Here is a 13000-nt window from a genome sequence, read left to right as displayed (position 1 = left end):
CATGTTTGGGGGTATGATCTAAAATGCTAACCTCACCTGTTATTGTAAGGTGAGAGGTTAGCATGTCTTGGAGGTATGATATAAAATGCTAACCTCCCCTGTTATTGTAATGGTGAGAGGTTAGCATGTCTTGGGGATATAAAATGCTAACCTCCCCTGTTATTGTAATGGTGAGAGGTTAGCATGTCTTGGGGGTATGATATAAAATGCTAACCTCCCCTGTTATTGTAATGGTGAGAGGTTAGCATGTCTTGGGGTTATGATATAAAATGCTAACCTCCCTGTTATTGTAATGGTGAGAGGTTAGCATGTCTTGGGGGTATGATATAAAATGCTAACCTCCCCTGTTATTGTAATGGTGAGAGGTTAGCATGTCTTTGGGTTATGCTATCTCCCCTGTTATTGTAATGGTGAGAGGTTAGCATGTCTTGGGGCTATGATATAAAATGCTAACCTCCCCTGTTATTGTAATGGTGAGAGGTTAGCATGTCTTGGGGGTATGCTAACCTCCCCTGTTATTGTAATGGTGAGAGGTTAGCATGTCTTGGGGGGTATGATATAAAATGCTAACCTCCCCTGTTATTGTAATGGTGAGAGGTTAGTATGTCTTTGTGGTATGATATAAAATGCTAACCTCCCTGTTATTGTAATGGTGAGAGGTTAGCATGTCTTGGGGGTATGATATAAAATGTAACCTCCCCTGTTATTGTAATGGTGAGAGGTTAGCATGTCTTTGGGTTATGCTATCTCCCCTGTTATTGTAATGGTGAGAGGTTAGCATGTCTTGGGGCTATGATATAAAATGCTAACCTCCCCTGTTATTGTAATGGTGAGAGGTTAGCATGTCTTGGGGGTATGCTAACCTCCCTGTTATTGTAATGGTGAGAGGTTAGCATGTCTTGGGGGTATGATATAAAATGCTAACCTCTCCTGTTATTGTAATGGTGAGAGGTTAGCATGTCTTGGAGGTATGATATAAAATGCTAACCTCTCATGTTATTGTAATGGTGAGAGGTTAGCATGTCTTGGAGGTATGATATAAAATGCTAACCTCCTCTGTTATTGTAATGGTGAGAGGTTAGCATGTCTTGGAGGTATGATATAAAATGCTAACCTCCTCTGTTATTGTAATGGTGAGAGGTTAGCATGTCTTGAGAGTGATCAGCTAACATTAGCCACCGCTAGCTAGAAATCAATGAGAGTAATGGGGGCAACCCAGCAATGTTTTGGACAAATGAACTGAAATCAAGTGGTTTGACGTTACTTAAAGTTGATTATTGTGATGTGTGTCACGGATGTCATGGTGGTCTCATAGTGATGATGTCATACTGACCGGTTGTATCTCCAGCTACCTCTGGTGTTCTGTTGGCTTCCTTGGCTCCGTCCTCTCCCCCCCCGACCCGACCTCGCCTCCTCATAGTCCTCTCCAGATACCATGCCTCCTTGAACGAACACACACAGTCTGTTGTTACCAAGCAGGCCTGAAATCCAGTTTGTTACCAAGCAGGCCTGAAAGCACAGTATCCAGTCTCACCATCGTTGCGTCGGGTCTGGCGCGGGGCAAAGCTGAACTGCAGGTCTATGTGTCGGTTCTGTCGTGCTTCGGCCCGGTTCTTGCTGTGTGCCGAGGCCTTGTGGGCCTTGTAGTCGATCTGGCTCCTGAAGGCGTGGGTGAACTGCTCCGTAGCACAGCGCCCCTCCTCACACAGGTAGTGGGCCTCCCGGAAGTGTTCGCTCAGGTATTGGTAGTCACTGTGGAGAGAAGGAGGGGTACAACATGCTTAGGACAGATACAGGGGTGTGTGTGTGTGTGTGTGTGTGTGTACCTGTAGTACTCCTGAGCTCCGTCAGCATCACAGAAGTGACAGAAGTAATGGTCTCTACGGAGATGTTTCAGCAGCTCGTCGTTGTCAAGGTAACGGTCGTCGCAGAACTTGCAGAGCGGGTGTCCGCGGTGAGACGTGTCATCGGGGTCACCGTTGGTACGGTGACGTGCCAGATCCTTCCTGTTATACCACTTCCTCTCATGGGAGAAGATCTGGTGGGAACAGGTTACATACATGTCAGACAGACAGGTAACCTACCTGCAGGTGTTTGGTACAGACAGGTATAACAGACAGGTAACCTACCTGCAGGTGTTTGGTACAGACAGGTATAACAGACAGACAGGTAACCTACCTGCAGGTGTTTGGTACAGACAGGTAATAACAGACAGGTAACCTACCTGCAGGTGTTTGGTACAGACAGGTATAACAGACAGACAGTAAACTACCTGCAGGTGTTTGGTACGACAGGTATAACAGACAGGTAACTACCTGCAGGTGTTTGGTACAGACAGGTATAACAGACAGACAGGTAACTACCTGCAGGTGTTGGTACGACAGGTATAACAGACAGGTAACCTATGCAGGTGTTTGGTACAGACAGGTATAACAGACAGACAGGTAACCTACCTGCAGGTGTTTGGTACAGACAGGTATAACAGGACAGACAGGTAACTACCTGCAGGTTGTTGGTACAGACAGGTATAACAGACAGAAGGTAACCTACCTGCAGGTGTTTGGTATAGACAGGTATAACAGACAGGTAACTACCGCAGGTGTTTGGTACAGACAGGTATAACAGACAGACAGGTAACCTACCTGCATGTGTGGTACAGACAGGTATAACAGACAGGTAACCTACCTGCAGGTGTTTGGTACAGACAGGTATAACAGACAGACAGGTAACCTACCTGCAGGTGTTGGATAGACAGGTATAACAGACAGGTAACCTACCTGCAGGTGTTTGGTACAGACAGGTATAACAGACAGACAGGTAACCTACCTGCAGGTGTTTGGTACAGACAGGTATAACAGACAGACAGGTAACCTACCTGCAGGTGTTTGGTACAGACAGGTATAACAGACAGACAGGTAACCTACCTGCAGGTGTTTGGTACAGACAGGTATAACAGACGACAGGTAACCTACCTGCGGTGTTTGGTACGACAGGTTATAACAGACAGGTAACCTACCTGCAGGTGTTTGGTACAGACAGGTATAACAGACAGACAGGTAACTACCTGCAGGTGTTTGGTACAGACAGGTATAACAGACAGACAGTTACCTACCTGCAGGTGTTTGGTCACAGACAGGGATAACAGACAGACAGGTAACCTACCTGCAGGTGTTTGGTACAGACAAGTATAACAGACAGGTAACCTACCTGCAGGTGTTGGTACAGACAGGTATAACAGACAGGTAACCTACCCGCAGGTGTTTGGTACAGACAGGTATAAACAGACAGGTAACCTACCTGCAGGTGTTTGGTACAGACAGGTATAACAGACAGGACAGGTAACCTACCTGCAGGTGTTTGGTAAGACAGGTATAACAGACAGGTAACCTACCTGCAGGTGTTTGGTACAGGACAGGTATAACAGACAGACAGGTAACCTACCTGAGGTGTTTGGTACAGACAGGTATAACAGACAGGTAACCTACCTGCAGGTGTTTGTGGTACAGACAGGTATAAACAGGACAGACAGGTAACCTACCTGCAGGTGTTTGGTAAGACAGGTATAACAGACAGGTAACCTACCTGCAGGTGTTTGGTACAGACCGTATAACAGACAGACAGGTAACCTAACTGCAGGTGTTTGGTACAGACAGGTATAACAGACAGACAGGTAACCTACCTGCAGGTGTTTGGTACAGACAGGTATAACAGACGACAGGTAACCTACCTGCAGGTGTTGTGTACAGACAGGTATAAACAGAGACAGGTAACCTACCTGCAGGGTGTTTGGTACAGACAGGTAAAACAGACAGGTAACCTACCTGCAGGTGTTTGGTACAGACAGGTATAAACAGACAGACAGGTAACCACCTGCAGGTGTTGGTAAGACAGGGATAAACAAGACAGGTAACCTACCTGCAGGTGTTTGGTACAGACAGGTATAACAGACAGACAGGTAACCTACCTGCAGGTGTTTGGTACAGACAGGTATAACAGACAGGTAACCTACCTGCAGGTGTTTGGTACAGACAGGTATAACAGACAGACAGGTAACCTACCTGCAGGTGTTTGGTATAGACAGGTATAACAGACAGGTAACCTACCTGCAGGTGTTTGGTACAGACAGGTATAACAGACAGACAGGTAACCTACCTGCAGGTGTTTGGTACAGACAGGTATAACAGACAGGTAACCTACCTGCAGGTGTTTGGTACAGACAGGTATAACAGACAGGTAACCTACCTGCAGGTGTTTGGTACAGACAGGTATAACAGACAGGTAACCTACCTGCAGGGTTGTACAGACAGGTATACAGACAGGACAGTAACCTACCTGCAGGTGTTTTGGTACAGACAGGTATAACAGACAGGTAACCTCAGGTGTTTGGTACAGACGGTATAACAGACAGACAGTAACCTACCTGCAGGTGTTTTGTACAGACAGGTATAACAGACAGACAGGTAACCTACCTGCAGGTGTTTGGTACAGACAGGTATAACAGACAGGTAACCTACCTGCAGGTGTTTGGTACAGACAGGTATAACAGACAGACAGGTAACCTACCTGCAGGTGTTTGGTACAGACAGGTATAACAGACAGACAGGTAACCTACCTGCAGGTGTTTGGTACAGACAGGTATAACAGACAGGTAACCTACCTGCAGGTGTTTGGTACAGACAGGTATAACAGACAGACAGGTAACCTACCTGCAGGTGTTTGGTACAGACAGGTATAACAGACAGGTAACCTACCTGCAGGTGTTTGGTACAGAGTTTACAACAGAAGAGTTCATGTTGTTTCCTCATGTGCTGCTCCAACTCCTCAAACTTTGAGAAGACTTTAGACTCTGGACACACAGGACACTCAGACAGCAGCAGTGTCCTACAGGCAGAGACAGAGAGAGACATGAGGAAGAGACAGAGACTGATAGTAGATAGAGAGGGCCAGGAGGAGGACAGGAGAGAGGTCCAGGAGGAGGACAGGAGAGAGGTCCAGGAGGAGGACAGGAGAGAAGAGGGCCAGGGGGAAGAGAGGTCCAGGAAGAGGACAGGAGAGAAGAGAGGTCCAGGAAGAGGACAGGAGAGAAGAGAGGTCCAGGAAGAGGACCGGAGAGAAGAGAGGTCCAGGAAGAGGACCGGAGAGAAGAGAGGTCCAGGAAGAGGACCGGAGAGAAGAGAGGTCCAGGAAGAGGACCGGAGAGAAGAGAGGTCCAGGAAGAGGACCGGAGAGAAGAGAGGTCCAGGAAGAGGACCGGAGAGAAGAGAGGTCCAGGAAGAGGACCGGAGAGAAGAGAGGTCCAGGAAGAGGACCGGAGAGAAGAGAGGTCCAGGAAGAGGACCGGAGAGAAGAGAGGTCCAGGAAGAGGACAGGAGAGAAGAGAGGTCCAGGAAGAGGACAGGAGAGAAGAGAGGTCCAGGAAGAGGACAGGAGAGAAGAGAGGTCCAGGAAGAGGACAGGAGAGAAGAGAGGTCCAGGAAGAGGACAGGAGAGAAGAGAGGTCCAGGAAGAGGACAGGAGAGAAGAGAGGTCCAGGAAGAGGACAGGAGAGAAGAGAGGTCCAGGAAGAGGACAGGAGAGAAGAGAGGTCCAGGAAGAGGACAGGAGAGAAGAGAGGTCCAGGAAGAGGACAGGAGAGAAGAGAGGTCCAGGAAGAGGACAGGAGAGAAGAGAGGTCCAGGAAGAGGACAGGAGAGAAGAGAGGTCCAGGAAGAGGACAGGAGAGAAGAGAGGGCCAGGAAGAGGACAGGAGAGAAGAGAGGTCCAGGAAGAGGACAGGAGAGAAGAGAGGTCCAGGAAGAGGACAGGAGAGAAGAGGGCCAGGAGGAAGAGGAGAGGACAGGAGAGGAGAGGTCCAGCAGGAGGACAGGAGAGGAGAGAGGTCCAGGAGGAAGAGGAGAGAGGGCCAGGAGGAGGAGAGCAGTGTACCTGAACTGAGCGTATATCTTGGAGTCTGTAAAGTAGATGTCATGTTTCCTCTCCACCTGCAGCGTCTGGAGGGGCAGAGAGGAGAAGGCCACCAACTTCTGCACAAACAGCACCTAGACACAAACACACTGTCAATGGGAATCATCCAGACTTTTATCTGACCCGTCCACTGGTAGCTGTGGTCAAGCCCTTGGGGATTTCCCAAGTCAATGTTTTACTTGTTAAACCAGCCTACATTACAGTGACAAAAGTACAGCTGTTAAATGAAGCTATCCCTAGCTAACATACTAACAGAGAGACAGGGATTAGCCAGCTAGTTAAAGTGAGTAGTGAACTATCCTGGTTATAGTTGAACACACCAGAGTAGTGTTTATAATGAGCTGGAGAATCTGAGGAAGCTAGGCTAGGCTAGGTTGAAGATCCCACTGTAGCAAGCTGAATGCTAGGCTAGGTTGAAAATCCCACTGTAGCTAGCTGAATGCTAAGCTAGGTTGAAGATCCCACTGTAGCTAGCTGAATGCTAAGCTAGGTTGAAGATCCCACTGTAGCTAGCTGAATGCTATGCTAGGTTGAAGATCCCACTGTAGCTAGCTGAATGCTAGGCTAGGTTGAAGATCCCACTGTAGCTAGCTGAATGCTAGGCTAGGTTGAAAATCCCACTGTAGCTAGCTGAATGCTAAGCTAGGTTGAAGATCCCACTGTAGCTAGCTGAATGCTAAGCTAGGTTGAAAATCCCACTGTAGCTAGCTGAATGCTAAGCTAGGTAGAAAATCCCACTGTAGCTAGCTGAATAGGCTACTGGACGGCCAACAGCTGCAAATGTATCATTCTTCACATGTAATGTCAGTTTCACGGTGGACTGTTTCCCCATTAACAGGGGCCCCTGGACTGTTTCCCATAACAGAGGCACCTGGACTGTTTCCCCATAACAGAGGCCCCTGGACTGATCCCCATAACAGAGGCCCCTGGACTGTTCCCCATAACAGAGGCCCCTGGACTGTTCCCCATAACAGAGGCCCCTGGACTGTTCCCCATAACAGAGGCCCCTGGACTGTTCCCCATAACAGAGGCCCCTGGACTGTTTCCCCATAACAGAGGCCCCTGGACTGTTCCCCATAACAGAGGCCCCTGGACTGTTCCCCATAACAGAGGCCCCTGGACTGATCCCCATAACAGGGGCCCCTGGACTGTTCCCCATAACAGGGGCCCCTGGACTGTTCCCCATAACAGAGGCCCCTGGACTGTTCCCCATAACAGAGGCCCCTGGACTGTTCCCCATAACAGAGGCCCCTGGACTGTTCCCCATAACAGAGGCCCCTGGACTGTTCCCCATAACAGAGGCCCCTGGACTGTTCAAGCGAATGTATCTAGTGCGCCTAGTGGTTTTCCAGTGCTTTGTCGTGTTATTTCTTCATGTGCATCAGTTCTAGCGTGTTAATATGTTTCATGGGAAAAAGGTTGGAAAAAGATGCCTCCATAATGACAAACTAAAACTGGTAAAACGATGTCTAACAGAGGCACCTGGATTGTCTGAAGACAGTCTGAAGACGGGCAGGACGTCACCCAAAGACAGTCTGAAGACGGGCAGGACGTCACCCAAAGACAGTCTGAAGACGGGCAGGACGTCACCCAAAGAACGTCTGAAGACGGGCAGGACATCACCCAAAGACAGTCTGAAGACGGGCAGGACGTCACCCAAAGACAGTCTGAAGACGGGCAGGACGTCACCCAAAGACAGTCTGAAGACGGGCAGGACGTCACCCAAAGACAGTCTGAAGACGGGCAGGACGTCACCCAAAGACAGTCTGAAGACGGGCAGGACGTCACCCAAAGACAGTCTGAAGACGGGCAGGACGTCACCCAAAGACAGCCTGAAGACGGGCAGGAACTGCTTTTCCAATACAAATCCAAGCTCAGGTGATGTCATTGCGACATTGGCTAGCTAAGCTCATACGCAGAAACACGTCATCAGGTTAACGGTCGTTTTGCGCCATGTGCAGGCCGTCAAATCAAAAGGCACTCCTTCCATATAAAAGGGTTTTTACCCCCTTTTGTCGCCCCAATTTCATGATATCCCATTAGTAGTTACGATCTTGTCTCAACTCCCCAACGAGCTCGGGAGAGGTTGAAGGTCAAGTCATGCGTCCTCCGTAACATGACCCCGCCAAGCCACGCTACTTCTTAACACATTGCTCGTTTCACCCCGGAAGCCAGCCGCACCAATGTGTCGGAGGAAAACCCATTCAACTGACAAACGTAGTCAGCTTGCAGGCGCCCGGGCCCGCCACAAGGAGTCGCTAGAGCGCAGTGAGCCAAACCCGGACGACGCAGTTGTAGTGCGATGCAGTGCCCTAAGACCGCTGCGCCACTCGGGATGCCCATTAAGTAGTTTTTGGCCAAAAATGAAAACGTGTCAGTTTGTCACTTTGAGGTTGGAAAAATAACATGTTCAACTACTTAAGACATAAGCTCAAATCCAGGTTGCGTCTTTAGATTGAGAAAATTAACAACTAAAGGCAGAATTGTTCACTTATTTTTATTGACTTCTCAAACCCCAAACCTGTCTGGTCTGCTTGGTCTGTTTCAAAAGTGTTCCAGGAAGTCTTGCGATTTTGCACTTCTGGGTTTCGAAACTCTGACACACCCCTACGACCCTCCTCTTCCCCACCACTCACTCAGCAACAGCTGACCTCACTGCCTGATCACAGATGGAACAATGAGCCAGATATTTCACCGGATGTATAAATGTGAAGCATCCGGTCGGCATTTCCTCTCACTACCAAATATGGTGCTGAGAGGAAGCCCAGTGGGAGAAGATGGAGCGGGATGGATTTGTAGTCGACATTCTGCAAATGTTCTCGTAGATGAAACGTTTGATCTCCATACAGTTTTCTGTTCCCAAAACAAGAACAGAGTGGACTAAGTTTAGTTGACTTGACCATTTTCCAATGTTTCCAAAAAGTGCAAAGGCGAATTTCGTTTTTTGCACACCCGCACTTCAGAGTAGGCGTTTCCTAATGAAAATATGCAAATAAACGCTAAAATGAGCCAATAGGATCTTGTGAGCTCGTGCTTTTCCCTCCTTGCCAACTATGACTCATTTGTTCCCATTGCAAACCACAAGTTGTGGTCTCTCTTGGATTAGTTATAAACATCTTTGGCCTGATTCTATGAGAGTCAGCAGGTCACAGTGAAATATATATTTTTGTTGTTGTTGTTGTTGAGAAATGCCATGGCGACCGCGGTGCAATTTAGAAGTAGTCCGAAAAACCTGCAACCAATACATTTTTACATCGATTTCAAAGTAGCTACATTTCAGGGAAACCGCGGCAACCCCGCCGTCCCGCAGGGAAACCGCGGCAACCCCGCCGTCCCGCAGGGAAACCGCGGCAACCCCGCCGTCCCGCAGGGAAACCGCGGCAACCCCGCCGTCCCGCAGGGAAACCGCGGCAACCCCGCCGTCCCGCAGGGAAACCGCGGCAACCCCGCCGTCCCGCAGGGAAACCGCGGCAACCCCGCCGTCCCGCAGGGAAACCGCGGCAACCCCGCCGTCCAGTAGGGAAACCGCGGCAACCCCGCCGTCCAGTAGGGAAACCGCGGCAACCCCGCCGTCCAGTAGGGAAACCGCGGCAACCCCGCCGTCCAGTAGGGAAACCGCGGCAACCCCGCCGTCCAGTAGGGAAACCGCGGCAACCCCGCCGTCCAGTAGGGAAACCGCGGCAACCCCGCCGTCCTGTAGGGAAACCGCGGCAACCCCGCCGTCCAGTAGGGAAACCGCGGCAACCCCGCCGTCCAGTAGGGAAACCGCGGCAACCCCGCCGTCCCGCAGGGAAACCGCGGCAACCCCGCCGTCCCGCAGGGAAACCGCGGCAACCCCGCCGTCCAGTAGGGAAACCGCGGCAACCCCGCCGTCCAGTAGGGAAACCGCGGCAACCCCGCCGTCCAGTAGGGAAACCGCGGCAACCCCGCCGTCCAGTAACGGAACGAGCTTTGCATGAAGATGTGCAGCGTAGTTAAATAGAGATACACTGTATATACAGCAGTATGTGGACACCCCTTCAAATTAGTCGATTCAGCTATTTCAGCCACACGCGGTTGCTGACGGTTGTATAAAAATCGAGCACAGCCATGCAATCTCCATAGACAAACATTGGTAGTAGAATGGCCTTACTGAAGAGCTCAGTGACTTTCAACGTGACACCGTCATACCCTGCTAGAGCTGCGCCGATTCAACTGTAAGCGCTGTTATTGTGAAGTGGAAACAGTCAGGGAAATAAAACGGCTGAGCTCGGACCATCGAGTGCTGAAGCACGTAAAAATCATCTGTCCTCGGTTGCAAAAGTTCCCTACCGAGTTCCAAACTGCCTCTGGAAGCAACATCGTTGGAAGCTTCATGAAAGTGGGTTTCCGTGGCCGAGCTGCCACACACAAGCCTAAGATCACCATGCGCAATGCCAAGCGTCGGACGGAGTGGTGTAAAGCTTGTCGCCATTGGACTCTGGAGCAGTGGAAACTGTTATAGCAGCAAAGGGGGGGACCAACTCCATATTAATGCCCATGATTTTGGAATGAGATGTTCGATGAGCAGGTGTCCACATACTTTTGGTCATGTAGTGTTCTTCACGATGTAAACGAGGCATAACGCCTGCCTCAGAACTAGGGAACTTGGAAATGACCCGACTTGCTAACAGAGATAAACATAGAATCACATGGCTTATCAGTCTCTCTGTGAACGCCGGTAACTTCAGAACAAAGTCGACTACGAATACAGTAGTTGTCAATGTCTTTGCAATTGATGTGAAGTTTGAAAAGATATTTAAAATGAAAAAATTTGATGAATGCATTAAAATGTAAACATTAGGCTATAGGCCCATTTCAAGCATATTGAAATACATTTCATGTTCAATCAATTTTGACTTCTATTTTGCTACTTGTACTTTTCACAACTGTCTGTAATCTGTCAAAAATATATCATGTGTAGCCTAACACGCGAGCAATGACGTGTCAAATCTGTGATTTAGTGCATTTTTATTGAGTAAGCATTAGAATAAACCGCCTCAATATTTGCAGCCGTAGCAGGTGGTAGGCCTAATGTCTCTCTGGGAGCTGATCCGTCGTCAGCATTGTGAAATAATTGTAATGTTAAGGTATTATTTGAATGGAGAAAACGTATCCTAGAGCAGTGATCCCTTTCTTCCGATCTATCAGACCGCTGTCTCTGCGTGGTGTTTTGGGAAACGCATGTTACATCATCGGCCGTTGTAGATAAGATGGATAGGATAGTTAAAACACTCCAATCAAAATGCCATCGCTTCGGGAAACCGGGCCCTGGTCAATATAATGGATAATCTGTGGCTAGGTCCATGGTACGGGGGGGTGACTGTCCCGTCGCCGGTAGTAAATGACAAACCATTACATAACCACCAGCCATCATGAAGCCTGACAGCTCTCTCTCATAAGACGTAACCTTACATGGCATTATAGTAACGGTTACATACTTATTAGTTACCTACATAAATACAAACTACTTACCTGGTGACAATAACACCAAAGATTTGTTTTAGAACTAAACTCATTGTTCTATTTGTGGTAACACTCAAGCTAACGTTAGTCATTACGTTAGCTAGCTAGGTAATTTAACTGTGTGGGGGGTTAGCTAGTGCCTGCCTATTACCACTTACAAACTACATATATGTCTCGACTTTCACGAATAACTATCTAACTAAATAAAAACCGATGACTAACTTAACTAGTTAGATAAGAGTCAGTGAGAGATAATAGAAACGTAGCCGGCTAGCAAGCTGACCGGATAACACGGCCTACACTGTCACAGCGCATCCCCGCTGTAGGAGTAGTCGGGGACGGCGTACCTTGTCGAGCTCCTCCCGGCAGACGGCGCAGTACTTCTGGTTGCACAGCACCCTCATTTTGGTCGAGCAGCGGTAGCACACCGGGTGGTCGCATTTTCCCAGGGCGAAGATGTCGAGCTCCTGACAACACAGAACACAGTTCCGCTCGTAGTTGTTAGATGTTGATTCCATGGTAGTTTACAAAAAAAGGCACAAACGGAGTTATATTTGGTTTTCAGGCTGAATCGTAGACGTTAGGAAGTAGCTGGGTGGCTAAACAGCGGCTGTTGGTTAAAAGAAGCAGGTAGCGTCTGTTTGTGTAATGAGACGGAAGTCCTAAAGTCACTTGCCAATGCTGAGATTTACTGGTGTATACGCTATAAGGATAGACTGTTCACGGGGTTTGTCTGCATTCAACGGTAGTTGTGCTTCGCCTATCCCTCGACGAGGCATTTGGCGTTCATTGCACAGGCGGGTCCTCTGACATCTCCACATTGCCTGTCTCAGTGACTCAGAACATTTCAGATTTTTTTTTTTTATGTCAATCCGAGACGCATTACATTTAGTATGGTATGTATTCATTTGTGGGTGTCCATCATCATATGTTACGAATTCCAATTTGTTGTGGCTAATATTAGCTAGCTGGCTAACGTTAGCTAGATTAGTGGTTCATTTTTAAAAATGTATTTAATGTTAGGGTTAAGGCGTCCACATGTTACCCAGCCGGTAGAGTTGGTGCATATATTATGAAGACATTTTGTGTCGTTTTGGACTTCGGTGAGTTTTCCGGCTGTTCGGGCACACATTACTCTACAGGCAAGCCAAAGTGTGGAGCCGAAGCCCCTTCGTCGGTGATTGGTCAACAGTGGGGATTCTTCAATAAAGTCTGTAATTCAACGAGACGACTTGTTTCCACGACTTGTTTTATTTTAAAAAACTTTACCAAATATCTTAGTTAGATGTAAAATTGCGCAAATAAGATCTCTAAGACAAAAATGTCCAAATTAATGACAGATTTCTTGAGTTATCTTGACTATTTTGTCTACGGCCTCTCAAAACGGACAAACAGTGCTATTGCCGTTTTATTCTCGTTTTTTAAAATCAAATCAAATGGTATTTGTCACATACACGTGTTTAGCAGATGTTATTGCGGGTGTAGCTTGTGTTTCTAGCTCTAACAGTGCAGTAATATCTAACAATACACACAATTCTAAAGTAAAGGAATG

General features: G+C 48.2%; 1 protein-coding gene across 1 annotated transcript; it reads right to left on the bottom strand.

Annotated features, from left to right (window-relative positions):
• Positions 1-1323: 1323 nt before the first annotated feature.
• znf598 (zinc finger protein 598) lies at positions 1324-12209 on the bottom strand. The gene is made up of 6 exons (XM_038983131.1): positions 11796-12209; positions 5926-6038; positions 4752-4881; positions 1827-2038; positions 1535-1752; positions 1324-1442 (listed from the first exon to the last, which is right to left on the bottom strand). The coding sequence occupies exons 1-6, from the start codon at positions 11964-11966 to the stop codon at positions 1324-1326; spliced, it is 963 nt and encodes a 320-aa protein (XP_038839059.1). The 5' UTR covers positions 11967-12209.
• Positions 12210-13000: the final 791 nt, after the last annotated feature.

The sequence above is a fragment of the Salvelinus namaycush genome, unplaced genomic scaffold, assembly GCF_016432855.1.
Source record: "Salvelinus namaycush isolate Seneca unplaced genomic scaffold, SaNama_1.0 Scaffold1471, whole genome shotgun sequence".
Lineage (NCBI taxonomy): Eukaryota > Metazoa > Chordata > Actinopteri > Salmoniformes > Salmonidae > Salvelinus > Salvelinus namaycush.
The sequence above is the reverse complement of the archived record's forward strand: the minus strand, read 5'-3'. Positions and strand labels throughout refer to the sequence as shown.

Excerpts from the sequence above, each read along its gene's own strand:
- znf598 (XM_038983131.1), bottom strand. The coding sequence starts at position 11,966 with ATGGAATCAACATCTAACAACTACGAGCGGAACTGTGTTCTGTGTTGT. Across the intron at positions 4,882-5,925 it reads AAGATATACGCTCAGTTCAG|GACACTGCTGCTGTCTGAGT; the intron begins GTACACTGCTCT and ends CTCTGCCTGTAG. Across the intron at positions 1,753-1,826 it reads GGAGCTCAGGAGTACTACAG|TGACTACCAATACCTGAGCG; the intron begins GTACACACACAC and ends TTCTCTCCACAG.